This window comes from Gobius niger (assembly GCF_951799975.1).
Source record: "Gobius niger genome assembly, chromosome: 1".
NCBI lineage: Eukaryota > Metazoa > Chordata > Actinopteri > Gobiiformes > Gobiidae > Gobius > Gobius niger.
The window spans coordinates 1,016,547-1,042,647 of record NC_136852.1 but is presented as its reverse complement, the minus strand read 5'-3'; the positions used below and the strand labels follow the sequence as shown (position 1 = coordinate 1,042,647).

At 46.7% G+C, this 26,101-nt stretch overlaps 1 protein-coding gene across 1 annotated transcript; it reads left to right on the top strand.

The window, feature by feature from the left end:
* Window positions 1–582: 582 nt before the first annotated feature.
* LOC306978476 (uncharacterized protein) lies at window positions 583–25,298 on the top strand (the record flags this gene model as incomplete). Its single annotated transcript, XM_079577014.1, has 6 exons — window positions 583–665; window positions 1,020–1,095; window positions 2,219–2,317; window positions 4,081–4,179; window positions 4,262–4,360; window positions 25,187–25,298. 6 exons carry the CDS (start codon window positions 583–585, stop codon window positions 25,259–25,261), a joined length of 531 nt encoding a protein of 176 aa, XP_079433140.1. The 3' UTR covers window positions 25,262–25,298.
* Window positions 25,299–26,101: the final 803 nt, after the last annotated feature.

Sequence of the window (26,101 nt, the reverse complement as noted above, 5' to 3'; positions counted from 1 at the left end):
TCATTTTTTTGTTGAATTTTTTGTAATTTTTTTGTTGAATTTGGTCATTTTTTTGTTGATTTTTTGTAATTTATTTGGTTGAATTTTTGTCATTTTTTTGTTTAATTTTTGTCATTTTTTGGTTGAATTTTTGTCACTTTTTTGTTGAATTTCTGTCACTGTTTTGTTGAATTTTGACATTTTTTTGTTAAATTTTTGTCACTTTTTGGTTGAATTTTTGTCATTTTTTCTTTAATTTTTGTCACTTTTTTGTTTAATTTTTGTCACTTTTTTGTAGATTTTTTGGCACTTTTTTGTTAAATTACCAGGGATCCCGACGAGGAGGCCATTGTAATCCAGCCTGGAGGAGACGAAGGCCTGGACCAGTTTCTCAGCGTCTGATTGTGAGAGGGAGGGGCGGAGTTTGGCGATGTTTCGTAGGTGATGGAAGGACACTTTGCAGAGGTGGCGGATATGGTTCTCAAATGACAGATGAGGATCAAATCTGACCCCTGGGTTTGTAACGGAGGAGGAAAGGGGAATGTTGTGGCCCGAGACATGAATATTGGATATGGTGGATGACTGGATTCGGTGCCAATCAGGATGGCTTCAGTTTTGCTGCTCTTTAACTGGAGGAAGTTGTCAGTCATCCTTGATCTCCTCCAGGCAGAGGTGGAGTGCAGACGGTGGGACTGAGGAGGATGTGGAGTCAGTTTTCATGCACAGCTGCGTATCATCAGTGAAAAGAGACTTGGTGGTTTTTGATGACCTGGCCTAGGGGGAGCATGTAGATAGTAAAAAGGACCGGCCCAAGGACCGATCCTTGAGGGACCCCACAGGTGACTGTGTGGGGCAACGATCTAGCCTCCCCCAGGGCAACATACTCCTGGAGCCCATGGAGCAGGGTGTGATCTTCTCATTTTTTGTGGTGCTTTTTAAGCTCTTGTTTACTTTTTGTTATATTGACGTATCACTGTGTGTGGCTGAGTGTTGTCGGGGGGATTCCGTGTGTTGCAGTTCGATCGGTGCGGTTTGCACAGAGCCAGTTTCAAAGGTCACGCGGAGGTCGTGTCCGAGCTGCTGCAGAGCGGAGGTGACGTCACCGCCATCGACCAGGTACTGCCCCGCCCACTGTCCCACAGCCCCGCCCACTCACCACAGCCCCGCCCACTATCCCACAGCCCCGCCCACTATCCCACAGCCCCGCCCACTATCCCACAGCCCCGTCCACTCACCACAGCCCCGCCCACTCACCACAGCCCCGCCCACTATCCCACAGCCCCGCCCACTATCCCACACCCCCGTCCAGTCACCACAGCCCCGCCCACTATCCCACAGCCCTGCCCACTCACCACAGCCCCGCCCACTATCCCACAGCCCCGCCCACTATCCCACAGCCCCGCCCACTCACCACAGCCCCGCTTTCTCACCACAGCCCCGCCCATTCACCACAGCCCCGCTACTCTCCCACAGCCCCGCCCACTCACCACAGCCCCGCTTTCTCACCACAGCCCCGCCCATTCACCACAGCCCCGCTACTCTCCCACAGCCCCGCCCACTCACCACAGCCCCGCCCACTCACCACAGCCCCGCCCACTTACCACAGCCCCGCCCACTTACCACAGCCCCGCCCACTATCCCACAGCCCCGCTCACTCACCACAGCCCCGCCCACTTACCACAGCCCCGCCCACTTACCACAGCCCCGCCCACTCACCACAGCCCCGCCCACTTACCACAGCCCCGCCCACTATCCCACAGCCCCGCCCACTATCTCACAGCCCCGCTCACTCACCACAGCCCCGCCCACTTACCACAGCCCCGCCCACTCACCACTGCCCCGGCCACTCACCACAGCCCCGCCCACTATCCCACAGCCCCGCCCACTATCCCACAGTCCCGCCCACTCACCACAGCCCCGCCCACTATCCCACAGCCCCGCCCACTATCCCACAGCCCCGCCCACTCACCACAGCCCCGCCCACTTACCACAGCCCCGCCCACTATCCCACAGCCCCGGCCACTCACCACAGCCCCGCCCACTATCCCACAGCCCCGCCCACTATCCCACAGCCCCGCCCACTCACCACAGCCCCGCCCACTCACCACAGCCCCGCCCACTATCCCACAGCCCCGCCCACTCACCACAGCCCCGCCCACTCACCGCAGCCCCGCCCACTCTCCCACAGCCCCGCCCACTCACCACAGCCCCGCCCACTCACCCGTGTCTGTGTCGACAGCTGGATACGACGTGTCTTCACGCGGCGAGTCGAGGAGGAAATACTCGAGTACTGCAAATGTTACTGCAGCGAGGAGCCGATATTACTGCACTGGACAAGGTACAAGTACTACAACTACTACTACTACTACTACTACTACTACTACTACTACTACTGCTGTTAATACTGTTACTGTGGTGAGGTACAAGTACTACAAAGTCAAGTCTTAGTTTTGTTTCTTGTATTTGAGAGTTAGCGGTTAGCATGTAGCACGGAGCTAGCCTAGCATGGTGTTAGCATTGAGCCGCTGATCTGATGTGACTTTAAAGATGGCGGTTAGCATGTAGCACAGAGCTAGCCTAGCATGGTGTTAGCATTGAGCCGCTGATCTGATGTGACTTTAATGATGGCGGTTAGCATGTAGCACGGAGCTAGCCTAGCATGGTGTTAGCATTTAGCCGCTGATCTGATGTGACTTTAATGATGGCGGTTAGCATGTAGCACGGAGCTAGCCTAGCATGGTGCTAGCATTTAGCCGCTGATCTGATGTGACTTTAATGATGGCGGTTAGCATGTAGCACGGAGCTAGCCTAGCATGGTGTTAGCATTGAGCCGCTGATCTGATGTGACTTTAATGATGGCGGTTAGCATGTAGCACAGAGCTAGCCTAGCATGGTGCTAGCATTTAGCCGCTGATCTGATGTGACGTTAATGATGGCGGTTAGCATGTAGCACGGAGCTAGCCTAGCATGGTGCTAGCATTGAGCCGCTGATCTGATGTGACTTTAATGATGGCGGTTAGCATGTAGCACGGAGCTAGCCTAGCATGGTGTTAGCATTTAGCCGCTGATCTGATGTGACTTTAATGATGGCGGTTAGCATGTAGCACGGAGCTAGCCTAGCATGGTGTTAGCATTTAGCCGCTGATCTGATGTGACTTTAAAGTTAGCGGTTGGCATGTAGCACAGAGCTAGCCTAGCATGGTGTTAGCATTTAGCCGCGGATCTGATGTGACTTTAAAGTTAGCGGTTGGCATGTAGCACAGAGCTAGCCTAGCATGGTGCTAGCATTTAGCCGCTGGTCTGATGTGACTTTAATGATGGCGGTTAGCATGTAGCACAGAGCTAGCCTAGCATGGTGCTAGCATTTAGCCGCTGGTCTGATGTGACTTTAATGATGGCGGTTAGCATGTAGCACGGAGCTAGCCTAGCATGGTGTTAGCATTGAGCCGCTGATCTGATGTGACTTTAATGATGGCGGTTAGCATGTAGCACGGAGCTAGCCTAGCATGGTGCTAGCATTTAGCCGCTGATCTGATATGACTTTAATGATGGCGGTTAGCATGTAGCACGGAGCTAGCCTAGCATGGTGTTAGCATTGAGCCGCTGATCTGATGTGACTTTAATGATAGCGGTTAGCATGTAGCACGGAGCTAGCCTAGCATGGTGTTAGCATTGAGCCGCTGATCTGATGTGACTTTAATGATGGCGGTTAGCATGTAGCACGGAGCTAGCCTAGCATGGTGTTAGCATTGAGCCGCTGATCTGATGTGACTTTAATGATGGCGGTTAGCATGTAGCACGGAGCTAGCCTAGCATGGTGTTAGCATTTAGCCGCTGATCTGATGTGACTTTAATGATAGCGGTTAGCATGTAGCACGGAGCTAGCCTAGCATGGTGTTAGCATTGAGCCGCTGATCTGATGTGACTTTAATGATGGCGGTTAGCATGTAGCACGGAGCTAGCCTAGCATGGTGTTAGCATTGAGCCGCTGATCTGATGTGACTTTAATGATGGCGGTTAGCATGTAGCACGGAGCTAGCCTAGCATGGTGTTAGCATTTAGCCGCTGATCTGATGTGACTTTACTGATGTCGTGTCACAGCTGGACAGCACGGCGCTACACGTGTCTGTGAGGGCGGGGCATCAGGACTGCACCGAGCTGCTCATCCAATCAGGAGCCAGCGTCAACACGGTGGACAAGGTGAGCGTCCAATCGGGAGCGTGTCCTGCTGTCAGGTGGTGTGACGATGGCGCAGTGGTTAGGTGTGGTCGTGTGTTTGCAGGAGGGGGACAGTCCGCTGCACGACGCCGTCCGGCTCAACCGCGGCCAGATGATCCAGCTGTTACTGACGCACGGAGCCGACGCCCGGGTTCTCAACACGGTGCGGACCCCGGACTGGACCCCGGACTGGACCAGACTGGACCAGACTGGACCAGACTGGACCAGACTGGACCAGACTGGACCAGACTGGACCTCAGACTGGACCTCAGACTGGACCAGACTGGACCAGACTGGACCAGACTGGACCTCAGACTCAAGAGCTCCTCATAAGATAGAGACACTTTATGTATTAATACATGTATGAAATATGTATTAATGATGTATTTTATATATTAGATCCTGACATTGCAGACCTGTAGAATATTACAGTAGTGACTCCTCTGTGACTCCTCTGTGACTCCCCTGTGACTCCTCTGTGACTCCCCTGTGTCTCCTCTGTGTCTCCTCTGTGACTCCTCTGTGACTCCTCTGTGACTCCCCTGTGTCTCCTCTGTGTCTCCTCTGTGACTCCTCTGTGACTCCTCTGTGACTCCCCTGTGTCTCCTCTGTGTCTCCTCTGTGACTCCTCTGTGACTCCTCTGTGACTCCCCTGTGTCTCCTCTGTGTCTCCTCTGTGTCTCCTCTGTGACTCTGTGATTTTGTTGAATTTTTGTCACTTTTTGTTGAATTTTTGTCACTTTTTGTTGAATTTTTGTCACTTTTTGTTGAATTTTTGTCACTTTTTGTTGAATTTTTGTCACTTTTTGTTGACTTTTTGTCACATTTTTTTTGAATTTTTGTCACATTTTTGTTGAATTTTTGTCACATTTTTGTTGAATTTTTGTCACTTTTTGTTGAATTTTTGTCACTTTTTGTTGAATTTTTGTCACATTTTTGTTTAATTTTTGTCACATTTTTGTTTAATTTTTGTCACTTTTTGTTGAATTTTTGTCACATTTTTGTTGAATTTTTGTCACATTTTTGTTGAATTTTTGTTACTTTTTGTTGAATTTTTGTCACATTTTTGTTGAATTTTTGTCACTTTTTGTTGAATTTTTGTCACATTTTTGTTTAATTTTTGTCACTTTTTGTTGAATTTTTGTCACATTTTTGTTGAATTTTTGTCACATTTTTGTTTAATTTTTGTCACTTTTTGTTGAATTTTTGTCACATTTTTGTTGAATTTTTGTCACATTTTTTTTGAATTTTTGTCACATTTTTGTTTAATTTTTGTCACATTTTTGTTTAATTTTTGTCACTTTTTGTTGAATTTTTGTCACATTTTTGTTGAATTTTTGTCACATTTTTGTTGAATTTTTGTTACTTTTTGTTGAATTTTTGTTACTTTTTGTTGAATTTTTGTCACATTTTTGTTGAATTTTTGTCACTTTTTGTTGAATTTTTATCACTTTTTTGTTGACTCCTCTGTGTCTCCTCTGTGACTCCTCTGTGTCTCCTCTGTGTCTCCTCTGTGTCTCCTCTGTGACTCCTCTGTGTCTCCTCTGTGTCTCCTCTGTGTCTCCTCTGTGTCTCCTCTGTGTCTCTGTGTCTCCTCTGTGTCTCCTCTGTGTCTCCTCTGTGACTCCTCTGTGACTCCTCTGTGTCTCCTCTGTGACTCCTCTGTGACTCCTCTGTGACTCCTCTGTGACTCCTCATTGTCTCCTCTGTGTCTCCTCTGTGTCTCCTCTGTGTCTCCTCTGTGTCTCCTCTGTGTCTCCTCTGTGTCTCCTCTGTGTCTCCTCTGTGTCTCCTCTGTGTCTCCTCTGTGACTCCTCATGTCTCCTCTGTGTCTCCTCTGTGTCTCCTCTGTGTCTCCTCTGTGTCTCCTCTGTGTCTCCTCTGTGTCTCCTCTGTGTCTCCTCTGTGTCTCCTCTGTGACTCCTCTGTGTCTCCTCTGTGTCTCCTCTGTGTCTCCTCTGTTTCTCCTCTGTGTCTCCTCTGTGTCTCCTCTGTGTCTCCTCTGTGACTCCTCTGTGTCTCCTCTGTGTCTCCTCTGTGTCTCCTCTGTGACTGTGATTTTGTTGAATTTTTGTCACTTTTTGTTGAATTTTTGTCACTTTTTGTTGAATTTTTGTGACATTTTTGTTGATTTTTTGTCACTTTTTGTTGAATTTTTGTCACTTTTTGTTGAATTTTTGTCACTTTTTGTTGAATTTTTGTCATATTTTTGTTGATTTTTTGTCACATTTTTGTTGATTTTTTGTCACTTTTTGTTGAATTTTTGTCACTTTTTGTTGAATTTTTGTCACTTTTTGTTGAATTTTTGTCATATTTTTGTTGATTTTTTGTCACATTTTTGTTGATTTTTTGTCACTTTTTTGTTGAATTTTTGTCACATTTTTGTTGATTTTTTGTCACTTTTTTGTTGAAATTTTGACACTTTTTTGTTGAATTTTTGTCACATTTTTGTTGATTTTTTGTCACTTTTTTGTTGACTCCTCTGTGTCTCCTCTGTGTCTCCTCTGTGACTCTGTGTCTCCTCTGTGTCTCCTCTGTGTCTCCTCTGTGACTCCTCTGTGTCTCCTCTGTGTCTCCTCTGTGTCTCCTCTGTGTCTCCTCTGTGTCTCCTCTGTGTCTCCTCTGTGACTCCTCTGTGTCTCCTCTGTGTCTCCTCTGTGTCTCCTCTGTGACTCCTCTGTGTCTCCTCTGTGACTCCTCTGTGTCTCCTCTGTGTCTCCTCTGTGTCTCCTCTGTGTCTCCTCTGTGTCTCCTCTGTGTCTCCTCTGTGTCTCCTCTGTGTCTCCTCTGTGTCTCCTCTGTGACTCCTCTGTGTCTCCTCTGTGTCTCCTCTGTGTCTCCTCTGTGTCTCCTCTGTGTCTCCTCTGTGTCTCCTCTGTGTCTCCTCTGTGTCTCCTCTGTGACTCCTCTGTGTCTCCTCTGTGTCTCCTCTGTGTCTCCTCTGTGTCTCCTCTGTGTCTCCTCTGTGACTCCTCTGTGTCTCCTCTGTGTCTCCTCTGTGACTCCTCTGTGACTCCTCTGTGACTCCTCTGTGTCTCCTCTGTGTCTCCTCTGTGTCTCCTCTGTGACTCCTCTGTGACTCCTCTGTGTCTCCTCTGTGACTCCTCTGTGTCTCCTCTGTGTCTCCTCTGTGACTCCCCTGTGTCTCCCCTGTGACTCCTCTGTGTCTCCTCTGTGTCTCCTCTGTGTCTCCTCTCTGTCTCCTCTGTGTCTCCTCTGTGTCTCCTCTGTGACTCCTCTGTGACTCCTCTGTGTCTCCTCTGTGTCTCCTCTGTGTCTCCTCTGTGACTCCTCTGTGACTCCTCTGTGTCTCCTCTGTGTCTCCTCTGTGACTCCTCTGTGACTCCTCTGTGTCTCCTCTGTGTCTCCTCTGTGTCTCCTCTGTGACTCCTCTGTGTCTCCTCTGTGTCTCCTCTGTGTCTCCTCTGTGTCTCCTCTGTGTCTCCTCTGTGTCTCCTCTCTGTCTCCTCTGTGTCTCCTCTGTGTCTCCTCTGTGTCTCCTCTGTGTCTCCTCTGTGTCTCCTCTCTGTCTCCTCTGTGTCTCCTCTGTGTCTCCTCTGTGACTCCTCTGTGACTCCTCTGTGTCTCCTCTGTGTCTCCTCTGTGTCTCCTCTGTGTCTCCTCTGTGTCTCCTCTGTGACTCCTCTGTGTCTCCTCTGTGACTCCTCTGTGTCTCCTCTGTGACTCCTCTGTGACTCCTCTGTGTCTCCTCTGTGTCTCCTCTGTGTCTCCTCTGTGACTCCTCTGTGACTCCTCTGTGACTCCTCTGTGTCTCCTCTGTGTCTCCTCTGTGTCTCCTCTGTGTCTCCTCTGTGTCTCCTCTGTGTCTCCTCTCTGTCTCCTCTGTGTCTCCTCTGTGTCTCCTCTGTGTCTCCTCTGTGACTCCTCTGTGTCTCCTCTGTGACTCTGTGTCTCCTCTGTGACTCCTCTGTGACTCCTCTGTGTCTCCTCTGTGTCTCCTCTGTGTCTCCTCTGTGTCTCCTCTGTGACTCCTCTGTGTCTCCTCTGTGTCTCCTCTGTGTCTCCTCTGTGACTCCTCTGTGTCTCCTCTGTGTCTCCTCTGTGACTCCTCTGTGTCTCCTCTGTGTCTCCTCTGTGACTCCTCTGTGTCTCCTCTGTGACTCTGTGTCTCCTCTGTGTCTCCTCTGTGTCTCCTCTCTGTCTCCTCTGTGTCTCCTCTGTGTCTCCTCTGTGTCTCCTCTGTGACTCCTCTGTGTCTCCTCTGTGACTCCTCTGTGTCTCCTCTGTGTCTCCTCTGTGACTCTGTGTCTCCTCTGTGTCTCCTCTGTGTCTCCTCTGTGTCTCCTCTGTGACTCTGTGTCTCCTCTGTGTCTCCTCTGTGACTCCTCTGTGTCTCCTCTGTGACTCTGTGTCTCCTCTGTGTCTCCTCTGTGACTCCTCTGTGTCTCCTCTGTGTCTCCTCTGTGTCTCCTCTGTGACTCCTCTGTGACTCCTCTGTGTCTCCTCTGTGTCTCCTCTGTGTCTCCTCTGTGTCTCCTCTGTGTCTCCTCTGTGTCTCCTCTGTGACTCCTCTGTGTCTCCTCTGTGACTCCTCTGTGTCTCCTCTGTGTCTCCTCTGTGTCTCCTCTGTGTCTCCTCTGTGTCTCCTCTGTGTCTCCTCTGTGTCTCCTCTGTGTCTCCTCTGTGACTCCTCTGTGTCTCCTCTGTGTCTCTGTGATTTTGTTGATTTTTTGTCATTTTTTTGTTGATTTTTTGTCATTTTTTTTTTATTTTTTGTCATTTTTTGTTGAATTTTTGTCATTTTTTTGTTGAATTTTTGTCATTTTTTTTTTTAATTTTTGTCATTTTTTTGTTGAATTTTTGTCACTTTTTGTTGAATTTTTGTCACTTTTTGTTGAATTTGTGTCACTTTTTTGTTGAATTTTTGTCACTTTTTTGTTGATTTTTTGTCATTTTTTTGTTGAATTTTTGTCACTTTTTGTTGAATTTTTGTCACTTTTTTGTTGAATTTTTGTCACTTTTTTGTTGACTCGTCTGTGTCTCCTCTGTGTCTCCTCTGTGTCTCCTCTGTGTCTCCTCTGTGTCTCCTCTGTGTCTCCTCTGTGTCTCCTCTGTGTCTCTGTGTCTCCTCTGTGTCTCCTCTGTGTCTCCTCTGTGACTCCTCATGACTCCTCTGTGACTCCTCTGTGACTCCTCTGTGTCTCCTCTGTGTCTCCTCTGTGTCTCCTCTGTGTCTCCTCTGTGACTCCTCTGTGTCTCCTCTGTGACTCCTCTGTGACTCCTCTGTGACTCCTCTGTGACTCCTCTGTGTCTCCTCTGTGTCTCCTCTGTGTCTCCTCTGTGTCTCCTCTGTGTCTCCTCTGTGTCTCCTCTGTGTCTCCTCTGTGACTCCTCATGACTCCTCTGTGACTCCTCTGTGTCTCCTCTGTGACTCCTCTGTGACTCCTCTGTGTCTCCTCTGTGACTCCTCTGTGTCTCCTCTGTGTCTCCTCTGTGTCTCCTCTGTGTCTCCTCTGTGACTCCTCTGTGTCTCCTCTGTGTCTCCTCTGTGTCTCCTCTGTGTCTCCTCTGTGTCTCCTCTGTGACTCCTCTGTGTCTCCTCTGTGTCTCTGTGATTTTGTTGATTTTTTGTCATTTTTTTGTTGAATGTTTGTCACTTTTTTGTTGATTTTTTTGTCATTTTTTTGTTGAATTTTTGTCATTTTTTTGTTGAATTTTTGTCATTTTTTTGTTGAATTTTTGTCATTTTTTTGTCACATTTTTTTCTCTTTTTTGTTGAATTTTTATCATTTTTTTGTCACTTTTTTGTTGATTTTTTGACATTTTTTTGTTGAATGTTTGTCACTTTTTTGTTGAATTTTTGACATTTTTTTGTTGAATTTTTGTCATTTTTTTGTTGATTTTTTGTCATTTTTTTGTTGAATTTTTGTCATTTTTTTGTTGATTTTTTGTCATTTTTTTGTCACATTTTTTTCTCTTTTTTGTTGAATTTTTGACATTTTTTGGTTGAATTTTTGTCATTTTTTGTTGAATTTTTGTCACTTTTTGGTTAAATTTTTGTTGATTTTTTTTGTTAAATTTTTGTTGATTTTTTTTGTTGAATTTTTGTCATTTTTTGTTGACTCCTCTGTGTCTCCTCTGTGTCTCCTCTGTGTCTCCTCTGTGTCTCCTCTGTGTCTCTGTGACTCCTCTGTGTCTCCTCTGTGTCTCCTCTGTGTCTCCTCTGTGACTCCTCTGTGTCTCCTCTGTGTCTCCTCTGTGTCTCCTCTCTGTCTCCTCTGTGTCTCCTCTGTGTCTCCTCTGTGTCTCCTCTGTGACTCCTCTGTGTCTCCTCTGTGACTCCTCTGTGTCTCCTCTGTGTCTCCTCTGTGACTCTGTGTCTCCTCTGTGTCTCCTCTGTGTCTCCTCTGTGTCTCCTCTGTGACTCTGTGTCTCCTCTGTGTCTCCTCTGTGACTCTGTGTCTCCTCTGTGTCTCCTCTGTGTCTCCTCTGTGTCTCCTCTGTGACTCTGTGTCTCCTCTGTGTCTCCTCTGTGTCTCCTCTGTGTCTCCTCTGTGTCTCCTCTGTGACTCTGTGTCTCCTCTGTGTCTCCTCTGTGTCTCCTCTGTGACTCTGTGTCTCCTCTGTGTCTCCTCTGTGACTCCTCTGTGTCTCCTCTGTGTCTCCTCTGTGTCTCCTCTGTGACTCCTCTGTGACTCCTCTGTGTCTCCTCTGTGTCTCCTCTGTGACTCCTCTGTGACTCCTCTGTGTCTCCTCTGTGACTCCTCTGTGTCTCCTCTGTGTCTCCTCATGTCTCCTCTGTGTCTCCTCTGTGTCTCCTCTGTGTCTCCTCATGTCTCCTCTGTGTCTCCTCTGTGTCTCCTCTGTGTCTCCTCTGTGTCTCCTCTGTGTCTCCTCTGTGTCTCCTCTGTGTCTCCTCTGTGTCTCCTCTGTGACTCCTCTGTGACTCCTCTGTGACTCCTCTGTGTCTCCTCTGTGTCTCCTCTGTGTCTCCTCTGTGTCTCCTCTGTGACTCCTCTGTGTCTCCTCTGTGACTCCTCTGTGTCTCCTCTGTGACTCCTCTGTGTCTCCTCTGTGACTCCTCTGTGTCTCCTCTGTGTCTCCTCTGTGTCTCCTCTGTGTCTCCTCTGTGACTCCTCTGTGACTCCTCTGTGACTCCTCTGTGTCTCCTCTGTGACTCCTCATGACTCCTCTGTGACTCCTCTGTGTCTCCTCTGTGTCTCCTCTGTGTCTCCTCTGTGACTCCTCTGTGACTCCTCTGTGTCTCCTCTGTGACTCCTCTGTGTCTCCTCTGTGTCTCCTCTGTGTCTCCTCTGTGTCTCCTCTGTGTCTCCTCTGTGTCTCCTCTGTGACTCCTCTGTGTCTCCTCTGTGACTCCTCTGTGTCTCCTCTGTGTCTCCTCTGTGTCTCCTCTGTGACTCCTCTGTGTCTCCTCTGTGTCTCCTCTGTGTCTCCTCTGTGTCTCCTCTGTGACTCCTCTGTGTCTCCTCTGTGTCTCCTCTGTGTCTCCTCTGTGTCTCCTCTGTGTCTCCTCTGTGTCTCCTCTGTGTCTCCTCTGTGACTCCTCTGTGTCTCCTCTGTGTCTCCTCTGTGTCTCCTCTGTGACTCCTCTGTGTCTCCTCTGTGACTCCTCTGTGACTCCTCTGTGTCTCCTCATGTCTCCTCTGTGTCTCCTCTGTGTCTCCTCTGTGTCTCCTCTGTGTCTCCTCTGTGACTCCTCCTCTGTGTCTCCTCTGTGTCTCCTCTGTGTCTCCTCTGTGTCTCCTCTGTGACTCCTCTGTGACTCCTCTGTGTCTCCTCTGTGACTCCTCTGTGACTCCTCTGTGTCTCCTCTGTGTCTCCTCTGTGACTCCTCTGTGTCTCCTCTGTGTCTCCTCTGACTCCTCTGTGTCTCCTCTGTGACTCCTCTGTGACTCCTCTGTGTCTCCTCTGTGTCTCCTCTGTGTCTCCTCTGTGTCTCCTCTGTGTCTCCTCTGTGTCTCCTCTGTGTCTCCTCTGTGTCTCCTCATGTCTCCTCTGTGTCTCCTCTGTGTCTCCTCTGTGTCTCCTCTGTGTCTCCTCATGTCTCCTCTGTGTCTCCTCTGTGTCTCCTCTGTGTCTCCTCTGTGTCTCCTCATGTCTCCTCTGTGTCTCCTCTGTGTCTCCTCTGTGTCTCCTCATGTCTCCTCTGTGTCTCCTCTGTGTCTCCTCTGTGTCTCCTCTGTGTCTCCTCTGTGACTCCTCATGTCTCCTCTGTGTCTCCTCTGTGTCTCCTCTGTGTCTCCTCTGTGTCTCCTCTGTGTCTCCTCTGTGTCTCCTCATGTCTCCTCTGTGACTCCTCTGTGTCTCCTCTGTGACTCCTCTGTGACTCCTCTGTGTCTCCTCTGTGTCTCCTCTGTGACTCCTCTGTGACTCCTCTGTGTCTCCTCTGTGTCTCCTCAGTGTCTCCTCTGTGTCTCCTCTGTGTCTCCTCAGTGTCTCCTCTGTGTCTCCTCTGTGTCTCCTCAGTGTCTCCTCAGTGTCTCCTCTGTGTCTCCTCTGTGTCTCCTCTTTCTCCTCTGTGTCTCCTCTGTGTCTCCTCTGTGTCTCCTCTGTGTCTCCTCTGTGTCTCCTCTGTGACTCCTCTGTGTCTCCTCTGTGTCTCCTCTGTGTCTCCTCCTCTGTGTCTCCTCTGTGACTCCTCTGTGTCTCCTCTGTGTCTCCTCTGTGACTCCTCTGTGTCTCCTCTGTGTCTCTGTGATTTTGTTGAATTTTTGTCACTTTTTTGTTGATTTTTTGTCATTTTTTTGTTGAATTTTTGTCACTTTTTGTTGAATTTTTGTCACATTTTTGTTGAATTTTTGTCACTTTTTGTTGAATTTTTGTCACTTTTTGTTGAATTTTTGTCACTTTTTGTTGAATTTTTGTCACTTTTTGTTGAATTTTTGTCACATTTTTGTTGAATTTTTGTCACTTTTTTGTTGAATTTTTGACACTTTTTGGTTGACTCCTCTGTGACTCCTCTGTGTCTCCTCTGTGTCTCCTCTGTGACTCCTCTGTGTCTCCTCTGTGTCTCCTCTGTGTCTCCTCTGTGTCTCCTCTGTGTCTCCTCATGTCTCCTCTGTGTCTCCTCTGTGACTCCTCTGTGTCTCCTCTGTGTCTCCTCTGTGTCTCCTCTGTGTCTCCTCTGTGTCTCCTCTGTGTCTCCTCTGTGTCTCCTCTGTGTCTCCTCTGTGTCTCCTCTGTGTCTCCTCTGTGACTCCTCTGTGTCTCTGTGTCTCCTCATGTCTCCTCATGTCTCCTCATGTCTCCTCATGTCTCCTCATGTCTCCTCATGTCTCCTCATGTCTCCTCTGTGTCTCCTCATGTCTCCTCTGTGTCTCCTCATGTCTCCTCTGTGTCTCCTCTGTGTCTCCTCTGTGACTCCTCTGTGTCTCCTCTGTGTCTCCTCTGTGTCTCCTCTGTGACTCCTCTGTGACTCCTCTGTGTCTCCTCTGTGTCTCCTCATGTCTCCTCTGTGTCTCCTCTGTGTCTCCTCTGTGTCTCCTTTGTGACTCCTCTGTGACTCCTCTGTGACTCCTCTGTGTCTCCTCTGTGACTCCTCTGTGACTCCTCTGTGTCTCCTCTGTGTCTCTGTGACTCCTCTGTGACTCCTCTGTGTCTCTGTGACTCCTCTGTGACTCCTCTGTGTCTCTGTGATTTTGTTGAATTTTTGTCATTTTTTTGTTTAATTTTTGTCTCTTTTTTGTTGAATTTTTGTCATTTTTTTGTTGAATTTTTGTCATTTTTTTGTTGATTTTTTGTCACTTTTTGGTTGAATTTTTGTCATTTTTTTGTTGATTTTTTGTCATTTTTTGTTAAATTTGTGTCACTTTTTTGTTGTTGATTTTTTGTCATTTTTTTGGTTGAGTTTTTGTCATTTTTTTGTTGATTTTTTGTCATTTTTTTGTTGAATTTTTGTCTCTTTTTTGTTCATTTTTTGTCATTTTTTTGTTGAATTTTTGTCATTTTTTGTTGAATTTTTGTCATTTTTTGTCACATTTTTGTCTCTTTTTTGTTGAATTTTTGTCATTTTTTTGTTGAATTTTTGTCACATTTTTGTTGAATTTTTGACACTTTTTGGTTGTCTCCTCTGTGTCTCCTCTGTGACTCCTCTGTGTCTCCTCTGTGTCTCCTCTGTGTCTCCTCTGTGTCTCCTCTGTGACTCCTCTGTGTCTCCTCTGTGTCTCCTCTGTGTCTCCTCTGTGTCTCCTCTGTGACTCCTCTGTGTCTCCTCTGTGTCTCCTCTGTGTCTCCTCTGTGACTCCTCTGTGACTCCTCTGTGTCTCCTCTGTGACTCCTCTGTGACTCCTCTGTGTCTCCTCTGTGTCTCTGTGACTCCTCTGTGACTCCTCTGTGTCTCTGTGACTCCTCTGTGACTCCTCTGTGTCTCCTCTGTGTCTCCTCTGTGTCTCCTCTGTGTCTCTGTGACTCCTCTGTGACTCCTCTGTGTCTCTGTGATTTTGTTGAATTTTTGTCATTTTTTTGTTTAATTTTTGTCACTTTTTTGTTGATTTTTTGTCATTTTTTGTAGAATTTTTGTCATTTTTTTGTCACATTTTTGTCTCTTTTTTGTTGAATTTTTGTCATTTTTTTGTTGAATTTTTGTCATTTTTTTGTTGATTTTTTGTCACTTTTTGGTTGAATTTTTGTCATTTTTTTGTTGATTTTTTGTCATTTTTTGTTAAATTTGTGTCACTTTTTTGTTGTTGATTTTTTGTCATTTTTTTGGTTGAGTTTTTGTCATTTTTTTGTTGATTTTTTGTCATTTTTTTGTTGAATTTTTGTCATTTTTTGTCACATTTTTGTCTCTTTTTTGTTGAATTTTTGTCATTTTTTTGTTGAATTTTTGTCACATTTTTGTTGAATTTTTGTCACTTTTTTGTTGACTCCTCTGTGACTCCTCTGTGTCTCCTCTGTGTCTCCTCTGTGACTCCTCTGTGTCTCCTCTGTGTCTCCTCCTCTGTGTCTCCTCTGTGACTCCTCTGTGACTCCTCTGTGTCTCCTCTGTGACTCCTCTGTGACTCTGTGTCTCCTCTGTGACTCCTCTGTGTCTCCTCTGTGACTCCTCTGTGACTCCTCTGTGACTCCTCTGTGTCTCCTCTGTGTCTCCTCATGTCTCCTCTGTGTCTCCTCTGTGACTCCTCTGTGTCTCCTCTGTGTCTCCTCTGTGACTCCTCTGTGACTCTGTGTCTCCTCTGTGACTCCTCTGTGTCTCCTCTGTGTCTCCTCTGTGTCTCCTCTGTGTCTCTGTGACTCCTCTGTGTCTCCTCTGTGACTCCTCTGTGACTCCTCTGTGTCTCCTCTGTGACTCCTCTGTGTCTCCTCTGTGTCTCCTCTGTGTCTCCTCTGTGACTCCTCATGACTCCTCTGTGACTCCTCTGTGACTCCTCTGTGTCTCCTCTGTGTCTCCTCTGTGTCTCCTCTGTGTCTCCTCTGTGACTCCTCTGTGTCTCCTCTGTGACTCCTCTGTGACTCCTCTGTGTCTCCTCTGTGTCTCCTCTGTGTCTCCTCTGTGACTCCTCTGTGTCTCCTCTGTGACTCCTCTGTGTCTCCTCTGTGTCTCCTCTGTGACTCCTCTGTGTCTCCTCTGTGACTCCTCTGTGTCTCCTCTGTGACTCCTCTGTGACTCCTCTGTGACTCCTCTGTGTCTCCTCTGTGTCTCCTCTGTGTCTCCTCTGTGTCTCCTCTGTGTCTCCTCTGTGTCTCCTCTGTGTCTCCTCTGTGACTCCTCATGACTCCTCTGTGACTCCTCTGTGTCTCCTCTGTGACTCCTCTGTGACTCCTCTGTGTCTCCTCTGTGACTCCTCTGTGTCTCCTCTGTGTCTCCTCTGTGTCTCCTCTGTGTCTCCTCTGTGACTCCTCTGTGTCTCCTCTGTGTCTCCTCTGTGTCTCCTCTGTGTCTCCTCTGTGTCTCCTCTGTGACTCCTCTGTGTCTCCTCTGTGTCTCTGTGATTTTGTTGATTTTTTGTCATTTTTTTGTTGAATGTTTGTCACTTTTTTGTTGATTTTTTTGTCATTTTTTTGTTGAATTTTTGTCATTTTTTTGTTGAATTTTTGTCATTTTTTTTGTTGAATTTTTGTCATTTTTTTGTCACATTTTTTTCTCTTTTTTGTTGAATTTTTATCATTTTTTTGTCACTTTTTTGTTGATTTTTTGACATTTTTTTGTTGAATGTTTGTCACTTTTTTGTTGAATTTTTGACATTTTTTTGTTGAATTTTTGTCATTTTTTTGTTGATTTTTTGTCATTTTTTTGTTGAATTTTTGTCATTTTTTTGTTGATTTTTTGTCATTTTTTTGTCACATTTTTTTCTCTTTTTTGTTGAATTTTTGACATTTTTTGGTTGAATTTTTGTCATTTTTTGTTGAATTTTTGTCACTTTTTGGTTAAATTTTTGTTGATTTTTTTTGTTAAATTTTTGTTGATTTTTTTTGTTGAATTTTTGTCATTTTTTGTTGACTCCTCTGTGTCTCCTCTGTGTCTCCTCTGTGTCTCCTCTGTGTCTCCTCTGTGTCTCTGTGACTCCTCTGTGTCTCCTCTGTGTCTCCTCTGTGTCTCCTCTGTGACTCCTCTGTGTCTCCTCTGTGTCTCCTCTGTGTCTCCTCTCTGTCTCCTCTGTGTCTCCTCTGTGTCTCCTCTGTGTCTCCTCTGTGACTCCTCTGTGTCTCCTCTGTGACTCCTCTGTGTCTCCTCTGTGTCTCCTCTGTGACTCTGTGTCTCCTCTGTGTCTCCTCTGTGTCTCCTCTGTGTCTCCTCTGTGACTCTGTGTCTCCTCTGTGTCTCCTCTGTGACTCCTCTGTGTCTCCTCTGTGACTCTGTGTCTCCTCTGTGTCTCCTCTGTGACTCCTCTGTGTCTCCTCTGTGTCTCCTCTGTGTCTCCTCTGTGACTCCTCTGTGACTCCTCTGTGTCTCCTCTGTGTCTCCTCTGTGACTCCTCTGTGACTCCTCTGTGTCTCCTCTGTGACTCCTCTGTGTCTCCTCTGTGTCTCCTCATGTCTCCTCTGTGTCTCCTCTGTGTCTCCTCTGTGTCTCCTCATGTCTCCTCTGTGTCTCCTCTGTGTCTCCTCTGTGTCTCCTCTGTGTCTCCTCTGTGACTCCTCTGTGTCTCCTCTGTGTCTCCTCTGTGTCTCCTCTGTGTCTCCTCTGTGACTCCTCTGTGACTCCTCTGTGACTCCTCTGTGTCTCCTCTGTGTCTCCTCTGTGTCTCCTCTGTGTCTCCTCTGTGTCTCCTCTGTGTCTCCTCTGTGACTCCTCTGTGTCTCCTCTGTGACTCCTCTGTGTCTCCTCTGTGACTCCTCTGTGTCTCCTCTGTGTCTCCTCTGTGTCTCCTCTGTGACTCCTCTGTGTCTCCTCTGTGTCTCCTCTGTGTCTCTGTGTCTCCTCTGTGTCTCCTCTGTGTCTCCTCTGTGTCTCCTCTGTGTCTCTGTGTCTCCTCTGTGTCTCCTCTGTGTCTCCTCTGTGACTCCTCTGTGTCTCCTCATGTGACTCCTCTGTGTCTCCTCATGTCTCCTCTGTGTCTCTGTGTCTCCTCTGTGTCTCCTCTGTGTCTCCTCTGTGTCTCCTCTGTGACTCCTCTGTGTCTCCTCTGTGTCTCCTCTGTTTTGTTGATTTTTTGTCATTTTTTTGTGGATTTTTTGTCATTTTTTTGTTGATTTTTTGTCATTTTTTTGTTGATTTTTTGTCATTTTTTTGTTAAATTTTTGTTGATTTTTTTGGTTGATTTTTTGTCATTTTTTTTTTATTTTTTGTCATTTTTTGTTGAATTTTTGTCATTTTTTTGTTGAATTTTTGTCATTTTTTTGTTGAATTTTTGTCATTTTTTTGTTGAATTTTTGTCACTTTTTTGTTGATTTTTAGTCATTTTTTTGTTGAATTTTTGTCACTTTTTGTTGAATTTTTGTCACTTTTTGTTGAATTTTTGTCATTTTTTGTTGAATTTTTGTCACTTTTTTGTTGAATTTTTGTCACTTTTTGTTGAATTTTTGTCACTTTTTGTTGAATTTTTGTTGAATTTTTTGTCACATTTTTGTCACTTTTTTGTTGAATTTTTGTAATTTTTTTGTCACATTTTTGTTGAATTTTTGACACTTTTTGGTTGACTCCTCTGTGTCTCCTCTGTGTCTCCTCTGTGTCTCCTCTGTGTCTCCTCTGTGTCTCCTCTGTGTCTCCTCTGTGTCTCCTCTGTGACTCCTCTGTGTCTCCTCTGTGTCTCCTCTGTGACTCCTCAGTGTCTCCTCTGTGACTCCTCTGTGTCTCCTCTGTGACTCCTCTGTGTCTCCTCTGTGTCTCCTCTGTTTTGTTGATTTTTTGTCATTTTTTTGTGGATTTTTTGTCATTTTTTTGTTGATTTTTTGTCATTTTTTTGTTGATTTTTTGTCATTTTTTTGTTAAATTTTTGTTGATTTTTTTGGTTGATTTTTTGTCATTTTTTTTTTATTTTTTGTCATTTTTTGTTGAATTTTTGTCATTTTTTTGTTGAATTTTTGTCATTTTTTTGTTGAATTTTTGTCATTTTTTTGTTGAATTTTTGTCACTTTTTTGTTGATTTTTAGTCATTTTTTTGTTGAATTTTTGTCACTTTTTGTTGAATTTTTGTCACTTTTTGTTGAATTTTTGTCATTTTTTGTTGAATTTTTGTCACTTTTTTGTTGAATTTTTGTCACTTTTTGTTGAATTTTTGTCACTTTTTGTTGAATTTTTGTTGAATTTTTTGTCACATTTTTGTCACTTTTTTGTTGAATTTTTGTAATTTTTTTGTCACATTTTTGTTGAATTTTTGACACTTTTTGGTTGACTCCTCTGTGACTCCTCTGTGTCTCCTCTGTGTCTCCTCTGTGACTCCTCTGTGTCTCCTCTGTGTCTCCTCTGTGTCTCCTCATGTGTCTCCTCTGTGTCTCCTCTGTGTCTCCTCTGTGTCTCCTCTGTGTCTCCTCTGTGTCTCCTCTGTGACTCCTCTGTGACTCCTCTGTGACTCCTCTGTGACTCCTCTGTGTCTCCTCTGTGTCTCCTCTGTGTCTCTCCTGTGTCTCCTCTGTGTCTCCTCTGTGTCTCCTCTGTGACTCCTCTGTGTCTCCTCTGTGTCTCCTCTGTGTCTCTCCTGTGTCTCCTCTGTGTCTCTCCTGTGTCTCCTCTGTGTCTCCTCTGTGTCTCCTCTGTGACTCCTCTGTGACTCCTCTGTGACTCCTCTGTGTCTCCTCTGTGTCTCCTCTGTGTCTCTCCTGTGTCTCCTCTGTGACTCCTCTGTGACTCCTCTGTGTCTCCTCTGTGTCTCCTCTGTGTCTCTCCTGTGTCTCCTCTGTGACTCCTCTGTGACTCCTCTGTGTCTCCTCTGTGTCTCCTCTGTGACTCCTCTGTGTCTCCTCTGTGTCTCCTCTGTGTCTCTCCTGTGTCTCCTCTGTGTCTCCTCTGTGACTCCTCTGTGTCTCCTCTGTGACTCCTCTGTGACTCCTCTGTGTCTCCTCTGTGACTCCTCTGTGACTCCTCTGTGACTCCTCTGTGACTCCTCTGTGACTCCTCTGTGTCTCCTCTGTGTCTCCTCATGTCTCCTCTGTGTCTCCTCTGTGACTCCTCTGTGTCTCCTCTGTGTCTCCTCTGTGTCTCCTCTGTGTCTCCTCTGTGACTCCTCTGTGACTCCTCTGTGTCTCCTCTGTGACTCCTCTGTGACTCCTCTGTGACTCCTCTGTGACTCCTCTGTGACTCCTCTGTGTCTCCTCTGTGACTCCTCTGTGACTCCTCTGTGTCTCCTCTGTGACTCCTCTGTGACTCCTCTGTGTCTCCTCTGTGACTCCTCTGTGACTCCTCTGTGTCTCCTCTGTGTCTCCTCTGTGACTCCTCTGTGTCTCCTCTGTGACTCCTCTGTGTCTCCTCTGTGACTCCTCTGTGACTCCTCTGTGACTCCTCTGTGACTCCTCTGTGTCTCCTCTGTGTCTCCTCTGTGTCTCCTCTGTGTCTCTGTGACTCCTCTGTGTCTCCTCTGTGACTCCTCTGTGACTCCTCTGTGTCTCCTCTGTGTCTCCTCTGTGTCTCTGTGTCTCTGTGTCTCCTCTGTGACTCCTCTGTGTCTCCTCTGTGTCTCCTCTGTGTCTCTCCTGTGTCTCCTCTGTGTCTCCTCTGTGACTCCTCTGTGTCTCCTCTGTGTCTCCTCTGTTTCTCCTCTGTGTCTCCTCTGTGTCTCCTCTGTGTCTCTCCTGTGACTCCTCTGTGTCTCCTCTGTGTCTCCTCTGTGTCTCCTCTGTGTCTCTGTGTCTCTGTGTCTCCTCTGTGACTCCTCTGTGTCTCCTCTGTGTCTCCTCTGTGTCTCTCCTGTGTCTCCTCTGTGTCTCCTCTGTGACTCCTCTGTGTCTCCTCTGTGTCTCCTCTGTGTCTCTCCTGTGTCTCCTCTGTGTCTCCTCTGTGACTCCTCTGTGTCTCCTCTGTGACTCCTCTGTGACTCCTCTGTGTCTCCTCTGTGACTCCTCTGTGACTCCTCTGTGACTCCTCTGTGACTCCTCTGTGACTCCTCTGTGTCTCCTCTGTGTCTCCTCATGTCTCCTCTGTGTCTCCTCTGTGACTCCTCTGTGTCTCCTCTGTGTCTCCTCTGTGTCTCCTCTGTGTCTCCTCTGTGACTCCTCTGTGACTCCTCTGTGTCTCCTCTGTGACTCCTCTGTGTCTCCTCTGTGACTCCTCTGTGTCTCCTCTGTGTCTCCTCTGTGTCTCCTCTGTGTCTCCTCTGTGACTCCTCTGTGACTCCTCTGTGTCTCCTCTGTGACTCCTCTGTGTCTCCTCTGTGTCTCCTCTGTGTCTCCTCTGTGTCTCCTCTGTGTCTCCTCTGTGACTCCTCTGTGACTCCTCTGTGTCTCCTCTGTGACTCCTCTGTGACTCCTCTGTGACTCCTCTGTGTCTCCTCTGTGACTCCTCTGTGACTCCTCTGTGTCTCCTCTGTGACTCCTCTGTGTCTCCTCTGTGTCTCCTCTGTGTCTCCTCTGTGTCTCCTCTGTGTCTCCTCTGTGACTCCTCTGTGACTCCTCTGTGTCTCCTCTGTGTCTCCTCTGTGACTCCTCTGTGTCTCCTCTGTGACTCCTCTGTGTCTCCTCTGTGTCTCCTCTGTGTCTCTGTGTCTCCTCTGTGTCTCCTCTGTGTCTCCTCTGTGTCTCCTCTGTGACTCCTCTGTGTCTCCTCTGTGTCTCCTCTGTGACTCCTCTGTGTCTCCTCTGTGACTCCTCTGTGTCTCCTCTGTGACTCCTCTGTGTCTCCTCTGTGTCTCCTCTGTGACTCCTCTGTGTCTCCTCTGTGACTCCTCTGTGTCTCCTCTGTGACTCCTCTGTGACTCCTCTGTGTCTCCTCTGTGACTCCTCTGTGTCTCCTCTGTGTCTCCTCTGTGACTCCTCTGTGTCTCCTCTGTGACTCCTCTGTGTCTCCTCTGTGTCTCCTCTGTGACTCCTCTGTGTCTCCTCTGTGACTCCTCTGTGTCTCCTCTGTGACTCCTCTGTGTCTCCTCTGTGTCTCCTCTGTGACTCCTCTGTGTCTCCTCTGTGACTCCTCTGTGTCTCCTCTGTGTCTCCTCTGTGACTCCTCTGTGTCTCCTCTGTGACTCCTCTGTGTCTCCTCTGTGTCTCCTCTGTGACTCCTCTGTGTCTCCTCTGTGTCTCCTCTGTGTCTCCTCTGTGTCTCCTCTGTGACTCCTCTGTGTCTCCTCTGTGACTCCTCTGTGTCTCCTCTGTGACTCCTCTGTGACTCCTCTGTGTCTCCTCTGTGTCTCCTCTGTGACTCCTCTGTGACTCCTCTGTGTCTCCTCTGTGTCTCCTCTGTGACTCCTCTGTGACTCCTCTGTGTCTCTCCTGTGTCTCCTCTGTGTCTCCTCTGTGACTCCTCTGTGACTCCTCTGTGTCTCCTCTGTGACTCCTCTGTGACTCCTCTGTGACTCCTCTGTGACTCCTCTGTGACTCCTCTGTGTCTCCTCTGTGACTCCTCTGTGACTCCTCTGTGTCTCCTCTGTGTCTCCTCTGTGTCTCCTCTGTGACTCCTCTGTGTCTCCTCTGTGACTCCTCTGTGACTCCTCTGTGTCTCCTCTGTGACTCCTCTGTGTCTCCTCTGTGTCTCCTCTGTGTCTCCTCTGTGACTCCTCTGTGACTCCTCTGTGTCTCCTCTGTGTCTCCTCTGTGACTCCTCTGTGTCTCCTCTGTGTCTCCTCTGTGTCTCTGTGTCTCCTCTGTGTCTCCTCTGTGACTCCTCTGTGTCTCCTCTGTGTCTCCTCTGTGTCTCTGTGTCTCCTCTGTGTCTCTGTGACTCCTCTGTGTCTCCTCTGTGACTCCTCTGTGACTCCTCTGTGTCTCCTCTGTGACTCCTCTGTGACTCCTCTGTGTCTCCTCTGTGTCTCCTCTGTGTCTCCTCTGTGTCTCCTCATGTCTCCTCTGTGTCTCCTCTGTGACTCCTCTGTGTCTCCTCTGTGTCTCCTCTGTGTCTCCTCATGTCTCCTCTGTGTCTCCTCTGTGACTCCTCTGTGTCTCCTCTGTGTCTCCTCTGTGTCTCCTCTGTGTCTCCTCATGTCTCCTCTGTGTCTCCTCTGTGACTCCTCTGTGTCTCCTCTGTGTCTCCTCTGTGACTCCTCTGTGACTCCTCTGTGTCTCCTCTGTGTCTCCTCTGTGACTCCTCTGTGACTCCTCTGTGTCTCCTCTGTGACTCCTCTGTGTCTCCTCTGTGTCTCCTCATGTCTCCTCTGTGACTCCTCTGTGTCTCCTCTGTGACTCCTCTGTGTCTCCTCTGTGTCTCCTCTGTGACTCCTCTGTGTCTCCTCTGTGTCTCCTCTGTGACTCCTTGATTTTGTTGATTTTTTGTCATTTTTTTGTTAAATTTTTGTCAGTTTTTGGTTGAATTTTTGTCACATTTTTGTTGAATTTTTGTCATTTTTTGTCACATTTTTTGTCTCTTTTTTGTTAAATTGTTGTTGATTTTTTGTTGAATTTTTGTCACTTTTTTGTTGATTTTTTGTCATTTTTTTGTTGAATTTTTGTCATTTTTTTCACATTTTTGTCTCTTTTTTGTTGAATTTTTGTTGATTTTTTGTTGAATTTTTGTCATTTTTTTCACATTTTTGTCTCTTTTTTGTTAAATTGTTGTTGATTTTTGCTTGAATTTTTGTCACTTTTTTGTTGATTTTTTGTCATTTTTTTGTCATATTTTTGTCATTTTTTTGTCACATTTTTGTCTTTTTTTGTCACATTTTTGTCTCTTTTTTGTTGAATTTTTGTCATTTTTTTGTTGAATTTTTGTCATTTTTTTGTTGATTTTTTGTCATTTTTTTGTCACATTTTTGTCTCTTTTTTGTTAAATTGTTGTTGATTTTTTGTTGAATTTTTGTCACTTTTTTGTTGATTTTTTGTCTCTTTTTTGTTGAATTTTTGTCATTTTTTTGTTGACTCCTCTGTGACTCCTCTGTGACTCCTCTGTGTCTCCTCTGTGTCTCCTCTGTGTCTCCTCTGTGTCTCTGTGACTCCTCTGTGACTCCTCTGTGTCTCCTCTGTGTCTCCTCTGTGACTCCTCTGTGACTCCTCTGTGTCTCCTCTGTGTCTCCTCTGTGTCTCCTCTGTGTCTCCTCTGTGACTCCTCTGTGTCTCCTCTGTGTCTCCTCTGTGACTCCTCTGTGTCTCCTCTGTGACTCCTCTGTGTCTCCTCTGTGACTCCTCTGTGTCTCCTCTGTGTCTCCTCTGTGTCTCCTCTGTGTCTCCTCTGTGACTCCTCTGTGTCTCCTCTGTGACTCCTCTGTGTCTCCTCTGTGTCTCCTCTGTGACTCCTCTGTGACTCCTCTGTGTCTCCTCTGTGACTCCTCTGTGACTCCTCTGTGTCTCCTCTGTGTCTCCTCTGTGACTCCTCTGTGTCTCTGTGACTCCTCTGTGTCTCCTCTGTGACTCCTCTGTGTCTCCTCTGTGTCTCCTCTGTGTCTCCTCTGTGTCTCCTCTGTGTCTCCTCTGTGACTCCTCTGTGACTCCTCTGTGTCTCCTCTGTGTCTCCTCTGTGACTCCTCTGTGACTCCTCTGTGTCTCCTCTGTGTCTCCTCTGTGACTCCTCTGTGTCTCCTCTGTGTCTCCTCTGTGTCTCCTCTGTGTCTCCTCTGTGACTCCTCTGTGACTCCTCTGTGACTCCTCTGTGACTCCTCTGTGTCTCCTCTGTGACTCCTCTGTGTCTCCTCTGTGTCTCCTCATGTCTCCTCTGTGACTCCTCTGTGTCTCCTCTGTGTCTCCTCATGTCTCCTCTGTGACTCCTCTGTGTCTCCTCTGTGTCTCCTCTGTGACTCCTCTGTGACTCCTCTGTGTCTCCTCTGTGACTCCTCTGTGTCTCCTCTGTGACTCCTCTGTGACTCCTCTGTGTCTCCTCTGTGACTCCTCTGTGTCTCCTCTGTGACTCCTCTGTGTCTCCTCTGTGACTCCTCTGTGACTCCTCTGTGTCTCCTCTGTGACTCCTCTGTGTCTCCTCTGTGACTCCTCTGTGACTCCTCTGTGTCTCCTCTGTGACTCCTCTGTGACTCCTCTGTGTCTCCTCTGTGACTCCTCTGTGTCTCCTCTGTGACTCCTCTGTGACTCCTCTGTGACTCCTCTGTGACTCCTCTGTGTCTCCTCTGTGACTCCTCTGTGACTCCTCTGTGTCTCCTCTGTGACTCCTCTGTGACTCCTCTGTGTCTCCTCTGTGTCTCCTCTGTGACTCCTCTGTGTCTCCTCTGTGACTCCTCTGTGTCTCCTCTGTGACTCCTCTGTGACTCCTCTGTGTCTCCTCTGTGTCTCCTCTGTGTCTCCTCTGTGTCTCCTCTGTGACTCCTCTGTGTCTCCTCTGTGACTCCTCTGTGTCTCCTCTGTGACTCCTCTGTGACTCCTCTGTGTCTCCTCTGTGTCTCTGTGTCTCCTCTGTGTCTCCTCTGTGTCTCCTCTGTGTCTCCTCTGTGACTCCTCTGTGTCTCCTCTGTGACTCCTCTGTGTCTCCTCTGTGACTCCTCTGTGTCTCCTCATGTCTCCTCTGTGACTCCTCCTCTGTGACTCCTCTGTGACTCCTCCTCTGCAGGAGGGCCTGACTCCTCTGGACCTGGTGGTGGACTGGCAGACGGAGGTCAAAGTTCTCCTGGAGCTGAAGATCTGAGGAGACGTCAGGACGAAGAACCAAGACCAGGCTGGAGTAAATCATCTGTAGTTTAGATACTTCACATTATATACACTTATATATTATATACTTATATATTATATACTTATATATTATATATACTTATATATTATATACTTATATATTATATATATATATATTTATATATTATATACAGCACCTGTCACATAGTCATAAAGCCTCAACAACGTAAACAGAAGTTAGAATCTGTAAATAATAATAATATGTATGAATAAAGCCACAGCCAGGGGGCGCTCACGCTCTGTTCCTCAACTGTAGGTCACGGTTTTGTTGCTACTTCGTTTTTTCAGTAAAACGATGTAGAGTTTGTGTTTGTGCTGAACTGTTTTCTGATGTTTGGTTTGGTTTAGTTTGGTTAGCTTTGGTTTGGTTTGGCCCGTGTTTTTGTGTTTGTGAATAAACCAGTTTGCTTTGTTCACTTTGCTTTTATTTGTAAAACAGAGACTTAAAAACTAGAACAAAAAGGTTCATTATGTTAAAGAGGGGGTATTGTGCACCAGTCTATATCCCACTACAATGATGACAAACCTTCTGTTGGTCTGTAAATGCAGTAAATCAGAATAACTGCCTTGTATAAAATGAGACGAAAACAATGATGGAAATGTGACAAAAATGTGACGAAAAAATGAGGAAAAGTTGAGGAAAAATTGACAAAATGTGGCAAAAATTGGATAAAAATTGTACAAAAAAATACACAAATTTGACAAAAAATTGACAAAAAAATGACAAAAAATGACAAAAAATTGACAAAAAAATGACAAAAAATTGACAAAAAATTGACAAAAAATGGACAAAAAA